At 37.2% G+C, this 27,938-nt stretch overlaps 1 protein-coding gene across 1 annotated transcript in view; it reads right to left on the bottom strand.

Annotated features, from left to right (window-relative positions):
• MALRD1 (MAM and LDL receptor class A domain containing 1) overlaps positions 1-27,938 on the bottom strand; it is a 236,196-nt gene that overhangs the window by 8,166 nt on the left and 200,092 nt on the right. The window contains exons 36-37 of the mRNA XM_041408374.1: positions 3,095-3,177; positions 2,912-3,002 (exon numbers count right to left, since the gene is read on the bottom strand). Coding sequence (XP_041264308.1) covers positions 2,912-3,002; positions 3,095-3,177 — 174 coding nt within the window. The remainder of the gene's footprint in view (positions 1-2,911; positions 3,003-3,094; positions 3,178-27,938) is intronic.

The following is a 27,938-nucleotide window of genomic DNA, read 5'->3' as shown; positions in this document are numbered from 1 at the left end:
AGAAACTCACAAGCTTCTCTGATTTGGAGTTTCTATACAAAAGTTTCACATATCCCCAGCTGGGGACTGGGAAGTATCTGACATATCTGAATGCTGTCATGGTAATGAAGTATGCTGCTGCCAAGCCATGTAAAGCTGCTTTTGTCCATTAGGAAGTAAACTTACATGATGACTTCCAGTAACTCCCACTCAGTAACGGGAGTGTTTAAAGCCTGCAGATCAGAAATTAAATTCTGCAAAGGAGAAGGAGAAGGAGAAAGAAAAGGGGAAGCAGGGCATCCATTCTAGGTTGAAGGGCAGATTAAGACATTGTTATTATTTTCAGAGAAGAAGAAGAGGGACAAATGTGAATTAGGTTCTCGCTGTGGTTAGTGACAAATTTCTAGCTGGAAATCACCTGAGGGGTACTCAGCCTACCCTTACTTCCTCCTACCTGGTTTTCTGATGAAAAAAAATGAGTTCTATTGGACTCTTAAGCTCCTCCAGCTCTTGTGCACATTCCCGTACTTTTTGCCCTGAGACTTAGATGGACCTACACAACATTTTAAGATGTCATGGGAGATAACACCTACAACTCCTAATGTGCCTCTGGAGAACCATCTGCCAGTGCCTGCATAGGTGGGTCTATACAGTAAAGCAAGGGGACGCTAACAGAAATTACCTAAAAATAGCTAGCAAAAGAATTTATCAAAAGGTAGTAAATGTGGCCTCAAGTATGTGAAAGCTTCCCTAGAGTGACTCTAGTACCTAATGGCTTTAAGAAAACAACATGGCTCAGGAGGGCTAAAAGCAGACACAAGTGGAAATTAACTGTAGGAAATGATCATTTATGTGCCAATAAAATCCTCTCATTCATCAAATCCCTTAAAAAAAATCAGGAGTAAAATCTCATGCCTCTGTGTGGTGCTGTCACATTGTACATTTTACAGACTTATGCAAACACAAGTCACTTCTTATTATAAAGTGTTGTCCTAAAGATCCAAACTTCACTACGTTAACATTGGCTGCATTTTGACTAGTCTCTTCTGATTACTGATTAAGCAGCCCAGGAATAACTTGCCATAATTTACTACTATATTTCCAGCTGTGATTTTTGTATACCAAATCATGGTAGGCACTAGGTAGTTGAAGAGGAAGAGCCTGGAGGAACTTATCTTCTCAAATTCAAAATTTCAGGTTCCATTGTTTTCACAATTTCAAACAAACTGCCATTTATTAGCTAGATTATTTTTTAGCCAGATGCCTATGAAAGCATTTTGATTTATGTGTTAAGTTGACTGTGACTGAAAACAAGGAAAATAAAAACTTTTACTTGTAGTGTGGGCAAAATAATTTGACACTCTCAGTTTCTAATAGACAAAATTTGTAGTCACAAAAATTTCCATCACTATAATAACTTACCTTTCTGGAAGATTTAATGAAAACAGTCAAGACCAGAATAAGCTTTGTTTTGTAAGCTTGTCTGATCCTCTCTTTCACAGCTCTGGTTCTCTGCATATCAGGGCTGTGGTATATTCTTAGAGACATACTAAGAAGATCCTCATTCATCCCTTTTTATACTTAATAGTACCATATTGATTAGCATCATATTGCAACAGGGTACCAAAAAGACTACCTTTTTTTTGCTAGCATAAGTAATTATAAGAAAAGAAAAAAAATATTCCTTAAATATAGATTTATGGCTGAAAGAGATGTGAATGGCAGTGCAGTAACCTTTGAGTAGACATTTATGAAAGAAAAATATAAAGGGAGTGTTGAGTAAGAGCACAGAAGAAGTAGTGTAAGAAACAATAATATTTTTAAAATTAAAACACTATCAAACATGTTTTGAGAAATTAAACTCTTTTTTTCAAAGATAACTGTTGAAATCACAAAAAGAAAAATGCAGCAGCTCTTACAATACAAGTAATCTTGCACTTCTGTATTGCTTTTCCATAACATGTGCCTCGGCAGGTTGCATTAATGTGAATGAATTAAATCTTAAAGCCCCATGAAATCAGATAAGGAAATGTTATTCCTGCTTTAAAGAAGAGGAAGGAGATGTAAGGAAAGCAGGTGAAGCAATGCACTCAATTAACAGAAGCACAACCAATAAAGGTTTCTGCTTCAACATTTTCTTCTGTGTCCACAGACAGCTCTACCTGTCAGGGGAGCATGCAGAGATAGGAGACATGTCAGCAGCAATAATGTCAGGACAGGAGTCTGCACAGTTTAGTAGATACTTTGGGAGATAACAACATCCCCAAAGAGAGGAAAGTCTATAGCAGAGAACAAGTTTAAAGGAAAAGAGACAGCTTTGAAGATGAATTCTGGAGAAGAAAATGAAGGGTGAGGAAAATCTAAGAGCACAAAAATGGACAAGGAAATGTGCAAGAGGAATTGCTGAAAGTAAGGAAGGGACAGTGCTAGGTACTTTCTGGCAGAGAAGGATCTAGCACAATAAGTTGAGGGAGGGGCAGAGAAGCAATACAGAGATTAGAGTAAAATAAAATTAGGGAGGAGAGAAAAAGCAGAGATTATCGAAGGAGAGAAAAAGCAGAGATTATCAGAGGGATGATAGGAAGGGCTTGTAAATATCTGTGAAATGCTGAATTGTCATTTGAAGGCACGTCCTAAAAACCTCAAAAATTTATAATTTAAGAATACTCATACAATGCCACAATCAAAACATTCTAAGCAATCAAGCCATTGCTCATTGTTTCCAGACTGGGGCCCGCTAAGGTTGTAAAGTTTTTGTTGCAAAGTTACGTTTTCTGCTTTTCTACTTTTTTTCAAAGTTTACGTTTTTAGTGTTTGATATGAAGAGAGACTGTGGGTAGATTCAAAAGCTGAAACTAACAAGCCTGGACAGTTGGCCATCGTTTTGTGCCACATTTGTGTCTGCTATATGCAAAATAAAAGTTTTACTTACGTTTCTGGCACTTTCTTCTTTGAAAGAAAATACAAGGCAGCAGCTGTAATTTTAATCAGTAAGAAACCGATACCCAATCCAATCCAAATATCTGCAAAATCAGAGCAATCAAAGACAGAAATAAGTAAAATGAAAGACTCAAAAAATGAATTGAAAGACATTGCTTTCTTTTTACAGACCTACCATTTTGTAGGAGACTTGAAGGTGGAGGCTGAAGAGGCTTAGCACTTACGTGGCAACGGTTTCCTTTCCATCCTGTTCCACATCTGTGAATAAAACAAGAATTTTTGAAGAAGGGAGGAGAAAGGTTCATAAACAGTGATGAGCACAGAAGAAATGCCAAAGTTTTGAGCACTTTTGCCAGTGACTGAAGCTTTTCCAGGAATCACAAAGAGCAGCATCAAAGTTAATATAATAGAATCTAAGTCACAAATACACAAAGCAAACTAAGAAGACAGAAAAAAATAAAACTAAGTTCAAAGATTAGAATTTGCTTCTCTTTCCATAATGCCGTCATATTATTCTCTCACAGCAAAAGAAATTTGACTAATTTTCATGTATCCCCCATGTGAGGGTTAAATATATTTCTGAGCTGAGGGACTGGGACACTAATATAGAAAAAGACATACAATTAGAATACGAGAAAGACCTTTTTCCCCCATCACCTAATTTGTCTTTTTTTTTTTTTTTTTTTTTTTTTTTTTTTTTTTTTTTTTTTTGCAAAGATGGTACCTCTCCAACAAATTCCTTGTCAAAACCAAAGCTATATTTGAATGCAGCCATGTAAAATTATTCCACAGTTTCTGTTTGGTAAAATTTGGTCTTGATTTGAAGTGACCAAAATATAAAATATCTGACACAAGCTTTGCTTTAATTTAAACTTGTTTCTTAATTTACACTTGTTGATTTTGTTAATCAACAAAAAGGTCTGTATCACTTGTCACTTTAAGTTGCATCAATTAAGCTTTTGTCTACTTGCTTTTATTGTGGCCTTCTGTCTCCATGAGAATGAAGGGACCCTGGACATGCAGGTGAGACACATGGGGAATGTCAAAATGGCTGCAACATAAAGGGTTGTCAGGGGGATAGCCACATACTGACATCATAATTTCAGGCACCCCAGATGGTGTTTGAATCCCATCCTGATTGTATTGATGGAATGACTTCTACCAGCTTTCCAATTATATGCATGGCTGGTGATTTATGAGCTTCATAAATTGTAAACTTTTTTTAGAAGGGTGTATCAGAAAGAAGTGATGGTAGTTGTCCAGTTTCAGTCCTACTAGTGTCAAATGCATGGAAAATTCCTTTCACCTATGATTTCTTTCTTTACAGTTTCATAAACTATTAATGTTGCCTGGAATGTGTATTGAGATCCTTGCTAACTCTAACACCATGATTTTTTTCCATAGTCACCACTTTTTATGATGTAATTTTGAAATTGTGGTTTCTTCTCCTTAAATGTATAGTATGAAACCTTACATATACACAATTAAATCTTTATATTAAGGTTCTTTAATTTGAACATGTGAGAGAGGACTTCATACTATTTCCCATAGTTTGGCACAAGGTATTGCCCACATTCCTTCCCCTAGCAGCTGCACACTGAGATAACTAGACATTTCAGAGGGACAGGAGTACTTCATTTTCCCAGAAAATGACTTAAGAGTGCTGGATGTAGGAAGAGGAAGGGTGGGGTGACAGGAGCAGCAAGAATGTGTAGCTGCAATGATAATTAGAATCCTTAAAGGATCAGGGCATGTCAAAAACCAGATCGATATCCCAGTTTCCCAGACATGACAGGAAGGTGACTTCACCAATGACCGAAAGAGACTGATGCACAATTTACTGCAATTCAGTGTATGGTTAAAAAATTTTGGGCAGAGACTATATCAGAAAGGAAGTACCAGCCCAACTTGAATACAGTGGACAGAGGCAGATTTTATTTAACTCATTTACACCACAGATGGGTTTTCTCTGGTTAAAAGATTACCTTATTCAAGGTTACTAATTGATATACTAATGAATCCTCGCTTCAGAAACTAGAGCCAGTGGCTTATTCTGACATGCTAACTCTAAAGAATAAAATGGTATAATTTCAGCTGACAGCTCTGGCTGAGCTGGAGACCCATTGTGTTCAGTGACTGAAAATACCTGGTCTCTTCAATCCTCCTTCTTCTTCAGCATACTACAAAAAATCATGTTATTCATAAACTGCTCTTTTATGCAGACTGATGATCTTATAAAAATGTCAAATTGCAGCTGGGCTGACACCAAGCTCTGTGGATCCATGTAGAAACATTGCAATCTGCTGGTAATCACCCATCAAAAGAATTTTCTGATTGCTCTCAATTGTACAATTTCCCTTCTCCCTGTTTGCCAGATATTCTGTTGAACTAGATAAGCTTTTAACCAAAATTGGCCTCTTTCTTGTCACTGCAGGACTTGGCTGTGAAAGAAAGAGTAAGAAAACAGATTTGCAGCTGTGCACAAGCACTACTCCGAGTGGTGAGCAGAGGTACCATTTGCTGGTTTGGAGGCACCAGGACATAACTCACCTCAGAGCTGCAAAGAGGTAGTTCTCGTAAAGCAGATGTTTGTACTGGTAGGTAGGACTGTAGGAAAGTTCTACTACACAGAAATATCTAAGTATATCTTCATATGCTGTGTTTCCATTTATTGATGGAGCATTTCCACATATTCATGCTATGGTTGGATTGTGGGTAAAAAAGTTAAGCATCTTTTAGTTGTTCTTCCTATACACCCAGATTTTGTGATTAACTACTATCTCCCTTGGCTTGGCCATTCATTCCTCTTCAAATCCCTGAATGCTACATGACACATGCCACTTAGGAATCTGATGTCAGACTATCAAGGTGTAATTTTAGCCAGTGAAATGATTTTCCACTGTGTCCATCTAGGTTGTTATTGTAAGTATCACTGAAATTGGCTGGGGAAAAAAGAAAAGAGTAACAATGGATAAAGGTATAGCAAAGATAATATCTCTGGAACTTGGTAATTTATAAGGACCAGTTTAAAAGAACAAATTGATGGGGAAAATGTTGTAAAGCATGAAGCATGAGGACTATTTTATAGGGAGAGGGAAGAGTGAAGGCAAAAAAGATGAAAATAGTAAAAACAACACAGCTAATCCTTAAAGACCAGGATGGAAAAGGAGTGCTGAACAACAAATAAATTGAAGAGTGAATATATAAGTTGGTTAAGTGCTCCCACATGTATCTTCACACATTAACTTATTTGTTATTTTTTAACTGTGATAGGGAATCTTAGTGATCATCTCTGTCACTGAGGTAAAATATAAGACTCTCAGAAAAATCTCAGTTGTAATTTGGAGATTCATTCAACCCTTTATCAGATTTGTTTTTTCATTACTAAAAAAATTCCATCTTCTCAAGTAAAAAAAAAAAAAAAGCAAAAGTAAGGGTTACAGCTAGTTTAGAAGCCTGCAGCTTTCAGTGAGGCTCCAAGAAAAACTTGGGAAAATTGCTCATTAATGGCTCTCAGCTGATACAAACATTGTCTCTCTCTCATTTTAATGAAGCCAAGCTTTTCTGTTCCCGGAATAGAGGGAAACTTATCTTAAATATTCAAAACAATCTTTCTTCATAGATGTCTTGCAAGATTTGTTCCTTTTATATCTATCCTCTCTAGAACTTCTAGCTGACTACAGTGATAACTGTGGTGGAGAAATCACTCTGTAACTTGAGACAAAAGGATAGAATGAGATTTCTGGCACCAATATCTGCCAATAACTTAGATTAGAGAAGAAGATAACAGTTCTAGACCATGAATGTAACTAAAATATAAATAGCTTTTATCAAACTATTCTAGTTATTTCACTGTACTAGAAAGCTGAGGGGTACTTTCAAAACAAACAAATATTTTAGGCATGATCTTCTATAGGATATTTGGAGGTTTTGCTAAGAAATGCAGAATGAAAATCTTTTACAGGTTTGAAAATGCTATACCACTATATATAATTTTATATTTAACAAAATCCAGAAACTATTGCAGGCAATAACCAACCAATCAAACTAGTTGGTTAGAAGCTATGCAAAACTTACATGACAAAACACAGAACCTATCAGCCTTAAGAAATGAGATACATGTACCCCTTTCTCTGAGTCGGACTCTCCATGGCTTTCTGCCTGTGCAGTGCTTTGCAGCTGTGTTTTGTGTTCTTCTCATCTAGTGACATTTCCTGTAGGCTTCACACTCGTTCCAATGCATGAAATACTAGACAGCTGATAAAACACTGGAAGAGTCTCTCTTTTCATTGAGGAATAAGATAACAGTATTGGGGGGAAAGGATGTCAAGAACAATCATGATATTTACTGTGATTTTGAGATGGATGAGGTTTCCCTAGGTGTTTGTACTGAAGGCACAGAATACACAATCCTATACTTTTGCAATCTCAAAAAAATGGTCTCAACCCCCAGACTTCTTCATTTGACTGTTAGTGCAAAATTGTATCAGTGAATAACAGTAATAATACCAGGCATCTTTACAGGAAATCAAGTCAAACTTCACCTTAGTACAGTGCAATCCCTGAGACAATCAATCCTGAAGAGAACTTTGATTAACAGCACCAGGTTGGAGCAGCCTTTGCATGCACCCAAGAGATGACTCCCTTGAAGTCCAGATAATGAAGCAGAACACTCTTAACTACCCATCCACTGCTGAGCATGGACTGTACTTCTGGGAGGCTGATAAGTTGTTTCTTCACAGTCACAATTACTTTTCTCTCTGATGAGAGCAGCCAGGGATACGCCAATACTGTTGTGGTGTAAGGACCTTAAGGATTACAGATCAACCATGTCTTCTGGGCTATGTGTTAAATCTTCATTAGCAGGGTAATGGGGATTTTGAAGAGCTTCCTTAATAATCCTCTTCTGCTATTTTATTTTTAAGACAGACAATTCTGAAAAGACTGAATTTATCTCTTGAGCCATGAAGATGAAATTCCACATTATTTATGTACAATTAATTTCCTTGGACTAATGACATCTTGACTAATTAGCAGCACCACATTTTGTAGAAGTCTTAAGCTTATCTTTAATACAGATATAGCCATTGCAATCCTTTTAGACAGGAAACTCCTCCTAGTTGAAATAGGAGGAGCAATGGAGAAAGACAGATGAAATAGCACTTGAATACTTCCATCCCAGTGCACATCCTGCCTGACAAAATGTCTTCTGCTATTAGCAAGTTCTTATAGAAGAGTCACCCTGGAAGGCAGAATGTTAACCCTTCAGATTTGCTTCCAGGATTTCCAACTCATTAATCCCCATATACATATTGGTAATGCAGAGGAAAGAACTTAGCATTGCCTGTCTTTCTGCATCTTGTGCCTGCAGCTGTGGCTCATCTCACTCAGAATGAAAAATAAGAACCAGACAAGGTGTCTGTTGCTTTTCATGTTCAGTCGAGGCATTTTTAATTTACAAGAACATGTCTGGCTAATACACTGCTTCATTTCAGAATACCAAAGCACACCTCCTTTTCCTATTTTTGTCTGAAAAAATTGTTATACAGAAAATCTAATCTGTTATGCCTTGTGCATGTTCAGAATGACCAAAAGTTATTCAGCCAACTATTCAGTGTACATGGTATTAATAGTATGTAGATTAAGGCAGTAACGTGTGGATGATTGTACCTGTATATTCCTCTGAACATGACTGTACAATTTGCAATATCCTTTAGAGAATGTTCTTATGAATCTGCTCCAATGCAGTGAGACAATAACTTCTGTGTGAGCTCAGATTTGCCATTGCCATATTTCTGATGCATTTGCTGTTTATAATACGTTACATGGGGAACATTACACGTGAGTGCTGACGTTGTCTGGGAGCTGTGCCGTGTAAGCCTACATGCTGGACAGCTGCTGCATAGCAGTGCAGGCTGCTCCAGGAGTGGTGTTGGATGATACAGGGGAAAAACCCCACCCAAACCGCAGCTGGCTTCTTGTGGCAAACTGAATTTACATCTCTTTGCTATATCAGTGTAGAAGTTTCTCTGCTCACTAGTCTTTGTGACCAATATTGTGCAAACAAAGCTTCACTAGACTCTTGATGGAAACAGCAATTCTTCATTCCATTATGAAGGAAGAAGCAAACTCTACTTCAACAAAGTAGCTATTCTTTTGCACACACACCCCAAAGATCCTCGAATGCTGTAAACTCCCACTGGCACAGCAAGGAACAAGAGAGGAACAAGAGCTCCACATAAACAGTCATGAAAGAAAGCTGATTAAACTTCTGAATAGAATAATATGGTGTGACTCTGTATGGTAACAAAGGCCTGGAATTTGAGGATGTAGATATGGCTTCAATTCTGAAAACTGTTAAAATTCATAAGTGGCAAATACAAATGAATCAACATGAAGGAGAGCAATACAAGGTATAAACAGATTCTATAAGTACTCTATGAAAAGATCTATGCATCCTCATATATTATTCAAGGAAAGTAATGGCTCACTTTGTATCATAAAACCTGCAGTATGCATAATGAGTAAGACAGAAGACTTTTGAGATTACAGTGATTAGATTCATATGGCAGAGTCGGAAAAGATCAGATTTAATTTACACAGAAGATGAGTGGGAGCAGATATGCTGAAGGTAAACAAAATGATATATGCTAAATGGAAGAAAAATCATGTGTTGCTGTCTATCTTCTAGAACATTAAATCAAACTGAAAGGAAATACATCTTAAACTAATAATAAGAGACCTATTTGTCACACAGTTGTTAGCTGACCTGAGGGAGTCCTTGCCCCACAGGAAGTCTTAAAAGCCAAGAACTTAATGATATGTAGTAGAGAGCGCTCCTTTAATCAGAGAATGAAACTCTTTAGAGATTGCAGAGCCCAATGTGATAACTGATGGCAATTTGGAAGAAAATTCATATATTGGCATCATTATCTTTTATATGTATCTTTTCTCCAGTGTGTGCTGAGAGCTGCTCCCAGGTTCCTAGCATGACACACTGATTACTCATTGCTCTTATAACCACAACGAGAGGTTCTAATTACAGCCTGGGTTGAATAGCAGAACTGCTATAAGGAAAGGCGAGGTCAGTGTATCTAATTGCTTTTCAAAGAGATACACAACGAAACTATGGTAACCAGTTTAAAGGTTTAGAGGGGGACTTAATTCTTCTAGCATTAAGCACCTGAAAAGGGAGGCACCTAGAGACATTTTGGACAAACTTAGACTAGGTGAAATAAAGAGACCCGTCCTCACTGGGTGCTTTACCATTGTCTGTAACAGTGTCACAATGACTAATTCTGACTAAATAGATAACGTTTAGCTTTTTCTCAGCTAGGCAAGAGGAACAAAACCTTAATGTTTGCTGAGAAATGTTGAAACAGAAAATAAGCAACTTCTGGTTTTAGAACAAGAGCATGAAGGTGAGATTTTATCCTGGACAGGTTGTTGGTGACTTCTTGTTAGGTGCAGGCGAACCCTTTATTATGTAGGGAAGGATAAATTCCTCCTCTAATGCCTGTCATTTTGAACAGAGAGGTAGGAAAATTTCAGAGCAAATATTTCTTCACTGAAATTAGTTGATACATGAAAAGGCTTATATTTAATGGAGAATTTGAATTTAAATTTTAAACAAATTCTGTCAGTACCTGAAACTTGCCAGATGTGCCTGATTTCTTTCGGGATCCTAACCTAAGCACTTCAGAACAAAGTAAAATGTTGAAGTTATTCTGATGAGAATTACACTGATCTGAAAAACAAATTACTTTATTATTTCCATAAATTCTTTCTGTTTCAGACCAGTACCTGATAATCTTGCATGACAGAGTTTTTTTCAGGGTGTTTAATCCTACCATAAAGAAATGCAGACTTATATGGAAATTATTTGCTGTGTCATTTGCTTTTGTGCCTTTAGTGTTTGATGAAATAGGTCCCAGCAGAATTCATTGAAGGTTGGTGTGTGACATGCACTGTGTTTTACGGCACAGGTTTGTTCAACTACTGCAAAGGAACAGAAGTACATGTTCACAGAAGATGGCCAGACCTGAAATCCATCGTTTAAACAATTACACTCCTTTTTATGCTAGCTTTTCTCACCTTCTTAAATAACAGTTTTCTGATAACAAATTTTTCATTACTATATCACTGAGGTGAAAGCTCCCATGGGACAAATTGTATAGCTACTTCTGGCACTGAAGAAATAATTTGGTGCTAAATTCAACAGGTAAATTACTGTTCACTTAGCTGGATAATAATCAAATTAAAACTCTTAAGATTTCTTAAAGAAGAAAAAAAAAAGCTTTTTTAAATTAAATTTTCTCTGGACAAAACCACTCTTTCAACCTACTTACTTAAAGGTCAAACCACCAGCAAGCATGTTGTTTAATTCTAACTGATACTGACATGAGACATCCACACAACAGAGAAAGAAACAACTTGAAATGCAGTATGGACACTGATCACTGATGTCTGCAGGTAAGAGTCTAAACTACAGCTGAGTCCTGAGTTTCAGCCCCCTGCTTCTAGAGCTGTGCTTTGCAAAAAGTGACCCTCAGAATACATGACTTCGTCCATAAAATAGGATAAACCAGGCTTAGTAATTTTGTAAAATAGAATCAAAATATGGCACACTGTGAGCAGCGGGCTGGCACCTCGTCCACTGAGGGAAGCTTGGTGCAAGTACTGCAAGCTATGTGCTGAGCATGTAAAGCACTTCACTTAGTGAGAAAAGTGACTAATCTGCACCTTCTCTTGTTCTAAGGAACCTTGGAGATTGAAGCTTTGCACATTTTCATTTGCCATATGAAGAGAGGCTACCCAAGACTTCTGTATCATTACAGCAGCACCTAAAAAGTGAAAATGTTCATGCAAGAGATGCACCTTAGCTTAAATCAGCTGACAGAAAAGAAGCAGTCCTTCATGCCAGCCTGCTTATCCATCTTGTTTCCAGCTCTTTCTTCCGCCTTTTTTTCTTTTTCTCCAATCTTACATGCCTTTCTTTATTTGACCCTCTCATGTTTCTCTTCTCTTCTTTCCCTCCTTCCCTTTTGCCCTTTGTGGAATGTGCATTTGGAGCTGATCTTTGATTTGCTCTTGAAAAACACTCCAAGTAAGGGAAAAATATAGAGAGAAAGAGGGCAAGAAGAGAAAGAGGTAGAGAAACAAAAACCTCTAGGAAACACGTTTTACATGTCTGTGTCTCAAATACAGACCTTAGCTGCAACTTTTAGAGGGCTGAATAGAGATTAAGGAATGACCTGACAGAAAGTCTGGCTGCACAGCTGTATTGACAGCTGGTAGCAAAATTATTTTTCTTTCAAAAACATCACTGATTTCACATTTAGGCAAGATTAGGAAATAATGCAATAAATTATAGAAGAGACCTTCAAAAGAAGGTTTTTGCTTAAATTACAATGCTGTGATAGAACAGATAGGGTTCTCTATAAGTAGAAAACCTGATACAAAATCTGAATATATCTACAGTGGCTGTAGTTTATCACAGAGACCATCCTTTTATTGCTCTGTTTTTGCTAGATTACGGGTTGGGATTTTTGGGGTGTTTTGGTTTTTTTAAACTTTCTGTTTGTTTGCTTGTTTGTTTTGTTTGTTATGTTGTTATTATTATTGGTTTTGGTTGTTAATTTTTTGTTTGTTTCTTTTGGGGTTTTTTGGGGGTGTTTGTTTTTTCTGCTGGTTTTGTTTTCTAATGTTTGGTCTTATTGCTTTTAATCAATAATACTAACTAGCAGTACTACTTACTCAATACATTATTATCTGCACATTGCTAAGTAATAAATAATATATATTTATTTCAGTCAGCTCATGTATCTGCTTTTCACTGCAGTTTACACTCTGAATGATTTTCATCTGAATGAATCTTCAATGTCCAGGTGAAATTAAATAGTTATTTTAAAAGCTTGTGCCATGGAAGTGTTTTGACAATATTGAACTACACACTTGGCACAAATAATATAAAAAAAGTTTAAAAATGATTTTCTTTCTTTTTCTGCTGCCCCTTTTCAGCATTGGTTCAGTCATTTTATCAGCTGAAATGGTTGGCTGTAACCAGAGCCTGCCAACACCAGGCATTGCTCCTGGCAGGTGGATTGTTGTATATATTGGAGATTATAAATCATTTTGTCATTTTGAGACAATCATAAATGTATCTTCTTGCACAGGAGACAACACTGTACAATAACATCTAATTCTGCTTCTCACTGTTGTAAAAGGGAGGTGCACAAGTACAGGCTAGGATTACATTAACAAGAATACATTCTTTAAAATGTTTTCCTTCTATTTTAAATGTATGCTTATATAAAAAAAAACAAAAAACAACAACAAAAAAAAAACCAACAAAACACCAACCAAACAAAACAGACAAAAAACATCCTTTTTGCTTATCATCCATGTACCAGAGAGACAGTGGTTTACTCTCTGAATTGCACACAACTCAGAAAAGATTTAACTTCTGCAATGAGTTCTACACATGCCAGTGTGGCTCACAGAAATTAATGCAGGAAAGTTGTCTCTGCATAACTTGCAGGTATTAGAGATGAATTTCACAGATGCTTGGGGAATTCTCTCTCTAGTTTCTTGTTATCAAGTTAAATTTATGAAATCTTCAGAGGAATGACCTTTAAACAGTTTATGAGAACCTAAGACACTTTAGATGCAATAAAAATAATTTCATCACAACCTTCCTTCCAGCTCCATGTTCTCTTAGCGTTGTTATGGTTACAGAATCAGGACTTGAGAATTTAGGAGAAGCTGGAACTGAGGATTCCCATGCAATTGCAATTCAAACCCTCAGGTATGCCTGTGCAAGCACATATTTAATTGGTAGATCACAAACTTGCCATGCACCTCCCTCCCAGATTTAAAGCTTTAATTCTGGTATTCAGTATTTAGCATTGCAATATTATTATAATCATGGAATACTGCAGAGCTAATTCAAAATAACTAATAAAAAAAAGAAGCAAAAGGCCAACAGAAAAAAAAAAAACAACCCCAATTGTTATTACCAATAGCTAAATCATCACTTCTGTTCTTAGTATTTAAACCTTCAAACTTCAGCACTTTATACAAGTCTATTTGCTGCTATGAAGAGAAATTTGAACTCCAAGTGCATTCTTGAAACAATTATTGAGGAGAATAGATAGGTCTAAATGTGGCTTATTTGAATTAATTTAATAGAAAAGTTAATTTCAACTGTTAATTGTTATTTTCAACCTGGAACTTTGATAAAGCAAAATCTTTCCTGTGATTCACATGTCACATATTTGTAATAACATATGGTGAGCTATAGCCAATGACAGAAAAATTTCTAACAGCATTCCAGCATCCATTCAATAAAGTCTCTTCTTGGTTACAGCCATGGACTATGTAGAACAGATGAAGAAATGGGAACTATTCCCCTGATGTTAGCACTACTGTGCAACGAATCACTGTACATAAAACAATTCAGCTCAGCCTTTATGCTCCTTTAGCATGTACTGCCAGGCAGAACAAAAGCCTAGTTAGCCTGCATTGCTGGTCAACAGCCCTAACAGACAGCAGCAGTATCCAAAAACCTGTGAGATCAAAGAATCCTTGCTATGTTCTGTTTTTCTACTGATGATTTTATGTTAGCAGTTGGGACAAGGTGGCAGGGAGCCATAACAAACATTCTGTGTCAATAAGGGGCAGATTTACATTTTGTAAAGCCACAGGACTGAGGTATTTATATAAGCTGAAGTCAGCTTTTATATAGCTGAAAAAGTGATTTCATTAACCCACTTCTCATCATCTAAGGACATTGCAATTTTTCATCTATTTGGAATGAAAAGTGTATATTTTTTTCTGCAGAGTTTCTAGCAGTTGTTATTTTTTTACTGCTCTTGAAATAGTCTGTTACAAAGCTGGTACAATGCCCTACCTTTATTCTTCAACATCAAATAGCTGAAAACTATGATGCACAGCAGTTCCTTTTTTTCTTTTGGAGTAAATACATTAATAATATATTGTTACATGTATGTTCTCAAATATGACCTGAGGTAATCAACTTCTAATGTGTAAAAGGAGACTGAAGTTATTTGCATATGATAGTTTACTATCTTTTGAGTGAGATTAGACACTGTACTTTGTAAATTCTTTTGCTACAGTTTATTTTTTTACCAGAAGGATTTTTTCACAGGTAAAACATCCACTAAAAACGATTGGCTATGGTAGCAGCTGTGTCTGCAGGTGTTTTCCCATGCACAAGTACAAGAGAAGACATGCAGCTGCTATGAAGCAGCAGGAGTTGAGTCTGCCTCTGCTTGTCTAAAAAGGTGGAAAGCAGAGGAAAACATCCTGCATGATGGACTTTGTTTGTGATCCAATGTTTGGGACTGACTTTTTTAAATATTTGTTTTTAATACACAGCATAAGAGTTAAAAACCTGCATTTTCATTATTTTCTAAATTATATCTCTATTTAAGAATTTCATATCTTTAAATATTAGATTTAAATTTTACATTTTATTGCATTAAATTTTACATTTACTCTTAGCAAATGTAATAAAACTATATTTTGCCAACACTGGATTTAATAATGCCAAGTTTTTAATGTGCTCCCACCCATTCATACTATTGCTTTCTTTCCATTATTAACTAAACACATCCCTTGGTTATTTCAAAGGTCTGTGGAGGCCATGAGAGATAGTCAGGTCTGCAGTCAGGTCTTTTCCCCCTTCCCCCCTCACATCTCTGACGGACCATGAGATTTGCCCTAAGATAAGAACACCGGGTGGGTACTGCAGGAGGAACTCGTTACAGGAGGAACTCATTACAGGAGGAACTGTCTGATGCTTGCACAATGAATGATTCCAGCGTGGGAAGGCTGTGATGACTGTGGCTGATTTTGGTGCACATCAGCATGCAAGTGTGTAAAATGCTGCTGGAGACTGGGCCAGCTGGGCTCAGGAGGTTGTAGGCATCCTCCAGGTGGATCCCCGTGGTGTCAGGGACTCACTTTTGAACAGGTGAGTAAAAACACTAAGATCCAGTCAAATACAGAGATAAAATTCTAAATAAACTGCCTGGGTGCTTTGCTGCCTTTTACCTGTGCTTCCTTCAGAGCCAGAGACAAACCTGTCTGTTTCTACATGAACCTGCTCACACTATAACCCTCTAGACTTGCTTGTGTTACATACTGCATTGGCAGCATTTAGAGACTGTATTAGCAATAAATGTAATCAAAATCATTCACATAGTCAGGATCATACTTCTTGTGCCTGATTGAGAGTCTTTTCTCTATTACTGTGGCACAAGGTCTTAGAAAAGTTTTAAAATCACTCAGAGTTCCACCAGTTTAGTAACACATCTACATACGTGATCTGCACAGAGAGATTTCTCTGCTACACTGCCTGATCCTTGCATGTCCTTCTCCCGAGCTTAACTAAGCCAAATGAATACAGTAAACTCAGCTCTTTGCTCAGGCTGACCTCATGAAAAGTTAAATTAATTGACTTGAAGGACAGTGAATAATTTCCATTTGAGAGTAAAAGCTATTTGAAATGGTTCAGAGAACAAATGTTGGCTCAGGTCTCAAGCATACACATGCCCCTACCACTCATCTCCCCTGGCTTTTTAATAAACTCTGAAATGCTTTGGCAGAATAGAAAGCCAAAAACTGAACTCTAATCTTCAATGCATTAAAATAAACAAACAAATAATTAAATAAATAAAATATAATTATTTGGTTTTCAGCTGCTTAAAGTAAGTAAGGTTTTTAAGTGGCAGTACTTAAAGTAGCTTTTGGGATGCTGTTCAGCAATTCTCAAAGTTTTATTTACATATATATATACATGATATATACATTTTTATATATATATGCATATATATATATTTTTACCATTTTATGCATATATAGATTTTCTGCTTTAAGCAGTTAGTTATGGCAGACTTCCATTATAAGGAATTCAATCCCAAACATTGGAGCAGTTAGGATTTCTGAAGATGAGAGACTAAAAGAGCTGTTCATCCATAAGAGTTTACTGATTATAGTATTTTCTGAGCTTCTTCACTTGATTTAAACTGGAATTCCAACAAAAAAGTATTTTCCTTAATGTTTCATATTTAGGATAGAAGTAAATACCACATGACTACTTTGTAGGATATTTCCAGAGAAGATGTTATTAAAAAAAAGTGACTAAGAAAGGCCAACTTACCGGCCAAAAGCCAAAATAATGAGTTGTTTTGAATATACATGAAAAAGAACACCCATATCACTGGTTTCACATAACCAATATCAAATATCAGAGCATTAAATCTACAGCAAAACAAGATTGTAACAAAGAGTAAAACTGAATCAGCTATGTTAAGGGTCACAAGAAAAGTCCAAGAATTTTAAATATTTGAAATCTTTTAATAAAGATTCTATAAATGATTCTTTGAACATTCAAAACTGGAAACTGCCAGTCAAACACAGAATGTGTTCTTGAAGGACTGGAGGTTGTCACAAATTTCAAACAGAGCTCAAAAAAAGTCAAGGTCAAGTGTTGTAGTTTATACAGGTCAATAAATGTCCAACTCTGTGAAGGACTGTTTAGAAACAAATTCAAAAGTAAAAGGAAAAATTAGATTCAGGGCACTATTAAAAACTCTTCAAGCATAACACTAGCCAACTGAAAAAAATTTCTATTTCAATTTCCTTTTGGTAAGACATGAGCAAAAAGCTGCCTAATTTATGAAGTAAACATTGGTGTAAGGCTGACTGGCTTTTTCACTTTACACTTACAGATGGAGAGAAGAATATTTACATCAGCTGAAGAACTGCTTCTTTTATTGTCATCATGTTACTTAATACTACAAACTTCTTTTAGTGTTTAAGAATGAATGGAAAAATAAAAATCTTGTGGGGCCAACGTATTGGCAAGAGTGGAAACAGGATGTGTTGCAGGAATATACATATTGTAGAAATTGTATGAACATCAGTGCAAACTGAAGGATCCTCTCAGTTTTGTAAACTGAGAATGGAATATTGTTTCTTTTTATTTCACCACTGGCATTTTGCTAGTACCTCAGACTATTAGTCTTTTCTTGAAGGTTTAAGGGTTAACTTGCGATCCACACTTGGTGTTCATGCACTTGGCAGTCTTGTGAATAAACCTTTATGTGATTTTATTTATTTTTGAGGTTAATTATTTTTTCCTGAGCTTGTCCCTAAGCAGTTCCGTTCCAACTCTTCTTTTATTTCTTCCGCAAGAAAGAGACTTTGAGAACTTACTTTCCATGAGGATTCAATAAAAGCAGCCTTCCTGTTGCTCTGGTCACCCACACAGCAAAAAGGAAGTTAAACTGTTCGCTGACATATCTCTTATGGTTTGGGTCTGAGCCTTTGCTCTTGAGCCTGTTGCCAAAGTCTGACTTGCACAGACAATACTTTGTGGGTGGTGACTTCACTGGGAATCCAGAGCCAAGAATTGGAGAAATGTCCTGTGTGCCATATCTGTGGTGGTTAGGAACGCATTACTGGATCCACACTTTTAAAGTTACAGCAGATGTACTTATTTTGTGGTAACCATGCAGTGGAAGAAAGTCGTTCTCTGGCCCCTAAACTCCAGCTTAGCTAATCATAAGGAAGGTCAGTAAATGTAGTGTTTTTCTCATGACATTTTATAAACATAGGTTTTCAAAGTGAATGTGGATGGAAAGGCAAATAATCCTTCCATTCCTTAAAATCTGCATATAATTGTGGTTTGCCTGAACTGGCTGAAAGCTCAGAGGAATTATTTGGAAAGACTGGAGTTTAGAGAGCTAATCTATCTGCATCAATTCCTAACTTATTAGCTTTCTTTGGAAAATACCGATGATTTTTGATATATTCATTGATAACAGATATGTAAAGTCTATCTTAGATCAAGATGTGGCATTTCTATTAATATCATTGATATTTTCCTACAAGGAATTTAGTTCACAGTTATCTATAAGGAAGCAGAAATGAACACATAAACCAGCATTTACATAAAAGTGAGTAGAAATTAAAGACAGAAAGATATTGATTGCTGTTTAGGATATCTGATTTATTCCTGCATATAATATGAGACAGTATGAGCAAAAAAGTAAAAGCCTCATTGAAAGTTGAGCACTGATTCCTGGCAGAATAAATCATTCCAGTTTTGCTTTGGTACGTGACTGAAAATAATATTGACTGAATATTCTTAACTAGAGTGTACTCACAGACTACAGTACTTCACAAATAAAGTCCTGCAGAATCTATTAATCAAACTATTATGTACATTTATCACTGCCTTATTCTGACACTAGACTTCCAGGAACTTCAGTAACATTAAAAAATAGATAGCAAAAATGTGTACTGATAATTAATTTTGTTTTCAATTTTTTAATCTAAGTACACAAGAATATCCAAGTGTTCTGCAAAGAACATATTATACTTTCACAGTTATACAAAAGGGTTTTTTTCCAAAAACTGTATGAGAATCAGAAATCTCTAAGTATATAGAAACTTAACATCCATTTAAGTACTTAAAATTTACTACTGCAGTTCCTATGTTTGTTATTATATCTGGGCTGGATTTCATCAAGACAAACAAAAATCCAGAGTCCCTCTTCTGAAGAGCTTGAAACAAGCACTAACAGTTCTGGAGGAGAGATAGCACTATTATAAGCTTGTTGCTGATGAAGTCATAGATGAAAAGGGTGATCTTTATTAATATTTAAATGATATTTCATCAAAAAGCCTCTTGAAATAGGTGGGATATGGGTTTCAAAATTGCTTGCATGCTTTGGAAGACTTTATGTTAGGGAAGCTGCACATCCTAAGCTCAGAAATCCTCAATTCCAGACTTGCACAATTATTTTCAGAACTGCCAGGCTTCATAAATCTGTGTCTGAAATTGCTGCTTGAACTGTCCTAAAAATAACAACAGCAGAAAAATATTTCCATGTGGGTTTTTTGTTGCAGAAGAGTGAAATTGGTCATAAGGAATGCATACACTTGGCACTGCTTTGAATACTTAGCTACAATAATTTTTTAAACTCAAAAAGTGGTTTAGTTTCTCTGTGCTTCCTGTTTCACTAATGCTGCATGTTTTGGTTTTGTGCAGCAATGTTTTGGGAGTGTGGGGGGGCTACAGGGGTGGCTACTGTGAGAAGCTGCCAGAAGCTTCCCCTGTGTCTGACAGAAAATGCCAGCTGGCTCCAAGATGGACCTCCTGCTGACAAAGCTGAGCCCATCAGTGATTTTCCCAAAGTCAAGGTCTGTTTTGCCCGTGATGGTAGCTGGTGAGTGATGTCTCCCTGTCCTCAGCTCAACCCATGACCCTTTCATTCTCTCTCCCCTATCCAGCCGAGAAGGAAAGTGATAGAGTGTCTTTGATGGGTATCTGGCATCCAGCCAGGCTCAGCTCACCACACTGCACCGTGATATGAGCCACAGAGAGGAGTCTTCTGGCACCTTTTGTATTTTGGTAACATCAGAGACGATACTGTTATGGGATATTGTGTGGAAATACTTTGTATTGAGGACATACTACATTCACAAGAAAAGTTGTTTACTCATATTTTAAAAAAATGAATTCATCTCCTCGAACCTCTCCCCTCCATCATGTAATGTATACATGTCCCTGATGTGTCTGTACAGTGACAGCCCAGGCTTGCATGGAAAGAAGGAGTCAAAGAACCAAGACAAATATTCTTCTTTTTCTAAATATTCCAGAGGTTTTGGCTTGGTCAGATGGGATATTTTCTGTCAAAAATAACTATGTAGACACTTTTATGACTAGATAGCATTTTTTGGAGTATTTTATAAAATTTCTGCTATTCACCAGAAAGCTTTAAAATGCTTTTATTCTAGTTTAAAAATTATTGTTTACCTTGACAATTTAAGCAAGAATAGCATTATGAGCAAGAATAATACCATAGTGACACTAATAAAGACAGTAGAGTACTGGAGCATGTCCAGAGAAGGGCAATGAAGCTGTTGAGAAAGCACAGGTCTCGTGAGGAGAGTATTGGAGGGAGCTGGGCTGTTCAGCCTGGAGAAAAGGAGGTTCAGGGGAGACCTTATCACTCTCTACAGCTGCCTGAAGGGAGATTGTAGCCAGCTGAGGGTCGGGCTCTTCCCCCAACTAATAAGTGATAGAGGAAAATGAGGAATGGCTTCAAGTTGCACCAGGGGAAGCTTAAATTGCATATTAGGAAAACATTTTGAAAGAGTGGTCAGACATTGGAACAGGTTGCTCAGGAAAGTGGTGAAGTCACTATTTCTAGAAATGTTCAAAAAATGTTCAAAAAATGGGGCATTTAGGGATATGGTTGTGCAGAAACATGGCGGCACTGGTTTAATGGTTGAACTCAATGGTCTCCGAGGTCTTTTCTAGTCTTAACATTTCTTTGATTATGTGATTCTACTCTCATTTTCATTAATATGTCCTTGAGAGGAAAAGATAAAAGGACAAAAAGCGATCAACCTTCTAACTAAACTTTAATTCCATCATGTAACATTTAGCAAAGTCTAAACAAATCAGAATTTACAGTAATAGGGCAAAATCTGCCTTTCTTTTTAATAAATATAGTCAATATAATTTAAATTGAATGCAAATTGTTCTTCTCCCAGTTCCAAGGAAACAGAAGAAGCTATAAATGACTGAGATCATCCCATGGTATTAACTAAGGTTTTGGTTGGGGTGGGGGGGTTGTTTGTTTGTTTGTTTGCAGTTTTGTTTGTTTTCTTTTTTCCCAACGACTTTGTGAACTATAAAGTACTTTCTTGAGCCTGCTAAAAAGTGGAAAGCTCAGTTTTGATTAATATTGCAGCACGTGTACTTCTGAAATAACAACATAAGTTTGAATCTTGAAGTCTAGCCTGCCTTAATAAGTGAATTGTGCAGTTCACTGCTGTGCATTTTTTGTGACTACTTGTCACATAGTTCTTCAAAGATGTAAGAAGATATGTTCAAATAAAGATAATCTTGAACATTTACCAAATAATTTGTTCCATCTTTTGCATGCCAATATCAGCTGTGAGGACTTCATACTACTGGAGGAAAGTAAGTAATTAAAAACAAGGGTAGAGACAGAAGAAAAAAATATTGTAAAAGAAGCTCAAATGTCAAAGGCAGGATTTTTGTCCTATGCTTTGATTCTCTGGATTTATGAGGAAAGCATATGCCTGATTCCTTCCTGAGCTCAGTCCTTGTTTCGTGAACATTCAGAATGAAGTTATTTTGAAAGAGAAACCTACCTTCTGTTCAATTAGTACAAACAGTTTTGTTTCATTGTACTCTACATTTTTTCAAGAGTGCAGACCTGTTAAAAAAAAATCTATTGCTATTGTTCTGCACTGGGTAGGGGACAGGTTATACTCTCTGTTTGAGTAAGCAGTATTGAAAACATATTCCAATTGTACTTGCTAAATAAGAAATTACAGATGGAGCTGGAATAAATTATGGAGGCTAGGAAAGCAGGGTCAATATTTAACATTTGATGCAGTAAGGAAAAGGGAGCAGAGACAAAAAACCAGGATTGTCTCTGAAGCTGCTTTTGAAGACCATTGGCCTAAAAACTTTGTAATCATCCAAGCAAGAAGTTAATGCAAGCAAGCTGCATTAACTGAGATGCATGATGGTGACAATTCGGGAAAAAAGTTTAGTGAGATATGTCGGTTAAGAATGCATCTTAAAGTGAAAAAACTGGAAAGAATGTGCAAGGTACAAATGCAGCTTGTACCATTAGAAGTGCAGAGTGTAGAATCGCAGAGAGTTCTGAATGATTAAAGAAAAAGGTTTCTGGAAGTCTTTTTTACAAGACTAAAATTCAAGTGACATTGACCTACTAGTAGGTGTGAGACCGCACAGAGAAAGCTGATAGTGTTTCACCATCCTTTTCAAATACACAATGGTTCTGCCATATAAAATGCTGAACAGACAGCAGTAAAATATGGTAAGCTCCATTGTTTTGGTCCCATTCTCATACATATTAAAATCTTTGGCCTTATTCTCTGATAAGTTTCAATGAAAATACAAATAAATATACAATTTTTAAAAGTTAAGACAGAGTAATTTGATAATATACCAACTTCTAGATTATATTTAAATGCACAATTGTGTTGTATGGTCCCATCTTGAAATGAGGTGTTCATAGTTCTGTGGCAGTATGAGTTTTGAAGATCAGAACAAAGCAATAGGTATATCACCAACTCCTGCGTTTACAGAAACCTGTATCTTGCTGTCTGTAGTATCAGCATACTGAAAAGAATTTTAAGGGCAGTAAGTTTCAGAAAGATAGCTGTAGAAGCATTATATATATGTGTATGTGTATATATTTAAAAGCTAAATGAAGAATACTTGCTATACTGGGTATACTGGTATAATCTAGTTTGTGGTAATGGCTTCACAGGTATATGTTCATTTTTAGCTTTCCTCTACTGTCCTATGATCTGTCAGACAAAAAAAGTATCCAGCTACTTCTATAAAGTACAACACTCTCAGTATGTAGGGTTTTGTGCTGATTTCATTAGCAAGAAAGAAAGTGGCTTTACTGATATCATAAGGGAAGTTTATAAATGAAGAATATTTTGATGACACCTATTAAAACACTAGAACTATAACAATGAGTAGCTGCTGTGTAGCCTCTTAAAATGCATTCTGCCAAATCATCTCACCTTAAACTCTAAAAGCCAGAGAGGCAGGAAGAAAATATTTGTGAATTTTTATGGCTATGTAAACATGTTCTCTTTTCCACACACTAAAATATTAATGAGTTTTAGGAGACCTTTCTTCCATTTTACTAAGTTCCTAAAAAAATTCACATTAACAAAATATTGATTTGCAAAAGATGAAGAATAAAGTATAAAGAAAAGCAAGACAAATAAAAGCTTTTTTTCCTCATCTGTTGAAGTCTCTTAATAACTCCTGACTTCTAAATTTTTAAAATTTTTTGATAGACTACAATATAAATCAAACTATGCAATTTAATTTACTTGAAAATCAGTAAAAATCAGTTGATTGCAAAAGAATACTTAAAATCTGAAAATAAAGCAACCAGAGAAGAAATAACTATTTTTTGACTGGAATTCTGCTCTGTGAAAAGTAAGCATTGGGATATTGGCCTCTATATAGCACTGCTTAGAAAAATGTTTTGTTCAGCTCCGAGTCATACAAAGCTACACTATCAGCTGCTTGCATAGGAAACTCAAGCATGCAAGCACTGTATAACACAAGCTCCACTTTCTAGGTAGTCAGCTTGTTAGCTCCATTTTACAGCCCTAAGGAATTTTCTTTAATTTGCACAACTTTTGCCACCAAACTCAGTTGAGCAGACATTTCATCAGTGGAAAATGCAATAGTTAATAAGGATGAATGGCAAAAAGATTAAGGTAAGAAATTGGAAAGTTCTAAGTGGAAGCAAGAAACTCATGAAGCAATAAAAATAATTTTCTAATATAGTAAGTTAATGACCCAGAGCTCAAACACACTTAATCTTAGAATTTAGACAATCCTTGCTGTAAAATCTCACCTAGCACTTACATTAAAGAAGCCATTGTCACATATTGTTGGCTCCAGTACAGTTTTCTTTTCCAACAAAGGCACTTGTTGAGGTTAGCCTGGGTGCAATGCATGTGTTTATACACTACTGATATATTCCTCTATCCAAGGAATTTATACAGCTGCCAAGGTACCCTATGTACAGAACTAGAGTTAAAAATGGAGAAGACACCTTGGGCTTGATGACAAGTCTCTCTCTGACCACAGAGAGAATGATCATGGTTTTTTCTTCCCTGTGGCTGCCCAGAGGGTGAGAAAAGGCAGTTTAGTTCAGCGTAATTGTGAAGGCATAGGATAATTTGTTATCTAGGTCTGCTAATACAAAAATATGCATACTGCAAATAAAATATCAAGCATCCTGATGAGTTAGTTTTCTCATCCCCAGGGAAACAATTTGTGGTGGGTTGACTCTGGCTGCATTACAGGTGAACACCAAAGCCACTCTATCACTCCCCTCCACAACTGGACAGGGAAGAGAAAAATGTAACAAAAATGGTTCACAAGCTGAGATAAGGGCAGGGAGAGATCACTTACCAGTTACCATCAAGGGCAAAACAGACTTGTCTTGGGGAAATTAATTGAATTTATTACCAATCAAAATTAGTGCAGGACAATGGGACATAAAAGAAATCTTGAAAATACCTTTCCCAAACTCCACTCTCCTTGCTGGGCACTTTCTCCTCCCCTTATAGTGGTTCAGGGAGATGGGGAATGACCATATTATCACCTCATCACAGGTTGTTTCTGACATTGCTCAGGGAGAGAAGCCCTTCTTCTGCTCCACTGAGGGGTCCCTCCAATTGGAGACAATTCTCCATGACCTTCTCCAGCCTGGGTTTCCATGGGCTGCAGCTCTCCAGGAACTGCTCCAACATGGGTCCCTTTCTATGGGGTGCAGTCATTCAAGAACAGACTGCTCCAGAGTGGGTCCCCGATGGGATCACAAGTCCTGACAAAAAAGAGCTCCTCTTTCCATGGATCTGCATGGTCCCTGCCAGGAGCCTGTTTTAGTGTGGACTTCCCATGGGGTCACAATTTTCTTTCAGGCTTTCACCTGCTCTGGTGTGGGTTTCCTCCATGGGCTGCAGGTCAATGTCTGCATCCCCATGGATCTCCCTGGGCTGCAGGGGCACAGCTGCCTCACTATGGTCTTCACCATGGGCTGCAGGGCAATCTCAGCTCTGGTCTGGAGTACCTCCTGCCCTTCCTTCTCCACTGACCTGGGTGTCTGTAGAATTGTTGCTCTCACATATTCTCACTCCACTCTTCTCTTCATGCAATTACATCTGTGTAAAACCTTCTTAATTCCTCTTAGAAGTGTTATCACAGAGGTGTTACCATTTTCTCCAGTTGGCTCAACCTTGGCCAGTGATGGATTTGTCTTGGAGCTGGCTGGCATTGGCTCTGTCAGATGTGGGGGAATCTTCCAGCAGCTTTTCACTGAAGCCTCATCTGTAGCACCCCTCCCAGCTACCAAAATCTCATTGCACAAACTTCATTTAAATCCAAACCTTTCCAACCTCCATAATTTAAAATCTACAAAGCTCAGCCTCCTGCAGTTTACAGAATTCTGAAGCCTAGCTTGATGATTGACATTTTAGTGGGTTTGCATGGCAAGGTTTTGGTATCTGCTGAATGGGGCTACAGGGGAAGCTTCTGTGAAAAGCTGTCAGAAGCTTCCCCCATATTCAACAGAGCCAATGCCAGCTGGCTGCAGGATGGACCTGGCACTGGTCAAGGTGAGCACATAAGCGATGGTGGCTGCCCCTCTGATGAACCTACTGCAACCCTCATTCCTCATCCCCCTGCTCTGCCAGAGGGGAGGAGAAAGAGAAAATAAGGAATCACAAAATCACTTAGGTTGGAAAAGACTCCTGAGATCATCAAGTTTGATCTATAACCCAACACCACTATTTCAACTAGACCATGGCACTAAGTGCCAAATCCAGTCTTTCCTTAAACATTTAGAGGGACACTGACTCCACCACCTCCCTGGGCAGCCAATATCAAATCAGCCCTTTTGTGAAGAATTTCTTCCTAATGTCCAGCCTAAAGCTCCTCTTGAACAGCATAAGACTGTTCTCTTGTCTTATTGCAGAGTTAACCATGGAGTCAAGTTGAGTCTGGGAATAGCGGAGGGGTGGGGGGTAGGCATTTTAAAATCTAGTTTTTATTTCTCATTGCCCTACTCAGATTTGATTGGTAATAAATTAAAATAATTTCCTGAAGTCAAGTCTGGTTTGCCTGTGATGGTAATTGCTCAGTGACCTCTCCCGGTCCTTATCTCAATGCAAAACTTCTCATTCTATTTTTTCACCCCTGTCCAGCTGAATGGCTTTGGTGGGCATCCTGCAGTAACTCTGATGTTGAGAGCCACAGTGTAATTCTTGCATGAGCCACATCACCTTGATATACTCCAGAGGACATTTCAAAATTCATTTATGTCTTGCAATCCAATATATATTTTCAATGAAAAATATTTCTCTACATTGAAAATCTGACTTTTGCACCAGATGCCGACAAAATTATTTTAGCTTAAAGGTGTGTGTACTTTTCCCCCAAAGGACATTCAAGTTTCTGTGTGGGAACAGCACATAGTTACTACTGCCCACTTAGAGATGTAGCCTAGTAGCTGATTAGAGCAATAGCAGACATGAAAACTCCTTGCAAGCATTGAGAAAAATCCTCACTGTTTGTACGTGTTTAAAATTAAAGTGCATGGAGCTTTCCAGATCAGTCAACACTGCAAAAGCTGGCAAGAAAAGTTCAAAAGTTCTTAATTTAGTAGAATTTGCTGCTTTTAGGAAATCCCTTAGCCACCTAGCAACCGCACAAAAGGTATAATTGTTGGAGACTTCAATTCTCTCTGACTGAACAAGAGGGAAGATTGCAAACCTGCTAGATAGCTTGATGACATTGTGACACCAGTGTGTCCAGTGGGTCAGACTGAGTAGGCCAAATGTCAGGATGTGGCTGGTACAGAATACAAGATGTATGCCTTTTCTACGTGATTTACACAATAGCACAGATCCTCAAAAACAGACTGCCACCACTCCCATCTTTCCTGGCATCCTCAGCCCAGACCTGTCTGTATCAGAGTACTCATTTTAGTCACACTTCAAAATTCTTGTCAACATGCTTCCTGATGTACATGTTTTCCAGAAATATCCCTTACAGCTTGTGTGACAGATTCTGTATTGGATTAGGTGTATCCAACTGGCAGCCTCCAGGTGCCTCCTACAGAGAGGACTCTAACACTGAGCTGATTGTCATTCTGGACAACAAAGTCTGATACGCAGACAGGCAGGTGTAATCCTAGAGAGTGAAAATACTGGTTTTCATTCCAAGTACTGCTTCTTACTTTCACTTAAATCCAGGAAGACTGAATTTGAAAAAAGATCATAACTCAGTCTAAGTAAGACTATCTGAACCCAGACTTCTAAATTATTGTTTGACTTAATATAATCCAAAAATTTAGAGCAATTTTTGTGCCTAT

This window comes from Onychostruthus taczanowskii, unplaced genomic scaffold (assembly GCF_017590055.1).
Source record: "Onychostruthus taczanowskii isolate IOZ18803 unplaced genomic scaffold, ASM1759005v1 scaffold3, whole genome shotgun sequence".
NCBI lineage: Eukaryota > Metazoa > Chordata > Aves > Passeriformes > Passeridae > Onychostruthus > Onychostruthus taczanowskii.
This window is presented reverse-complemented; position numbering and strand designations above follow the sequence as displayed.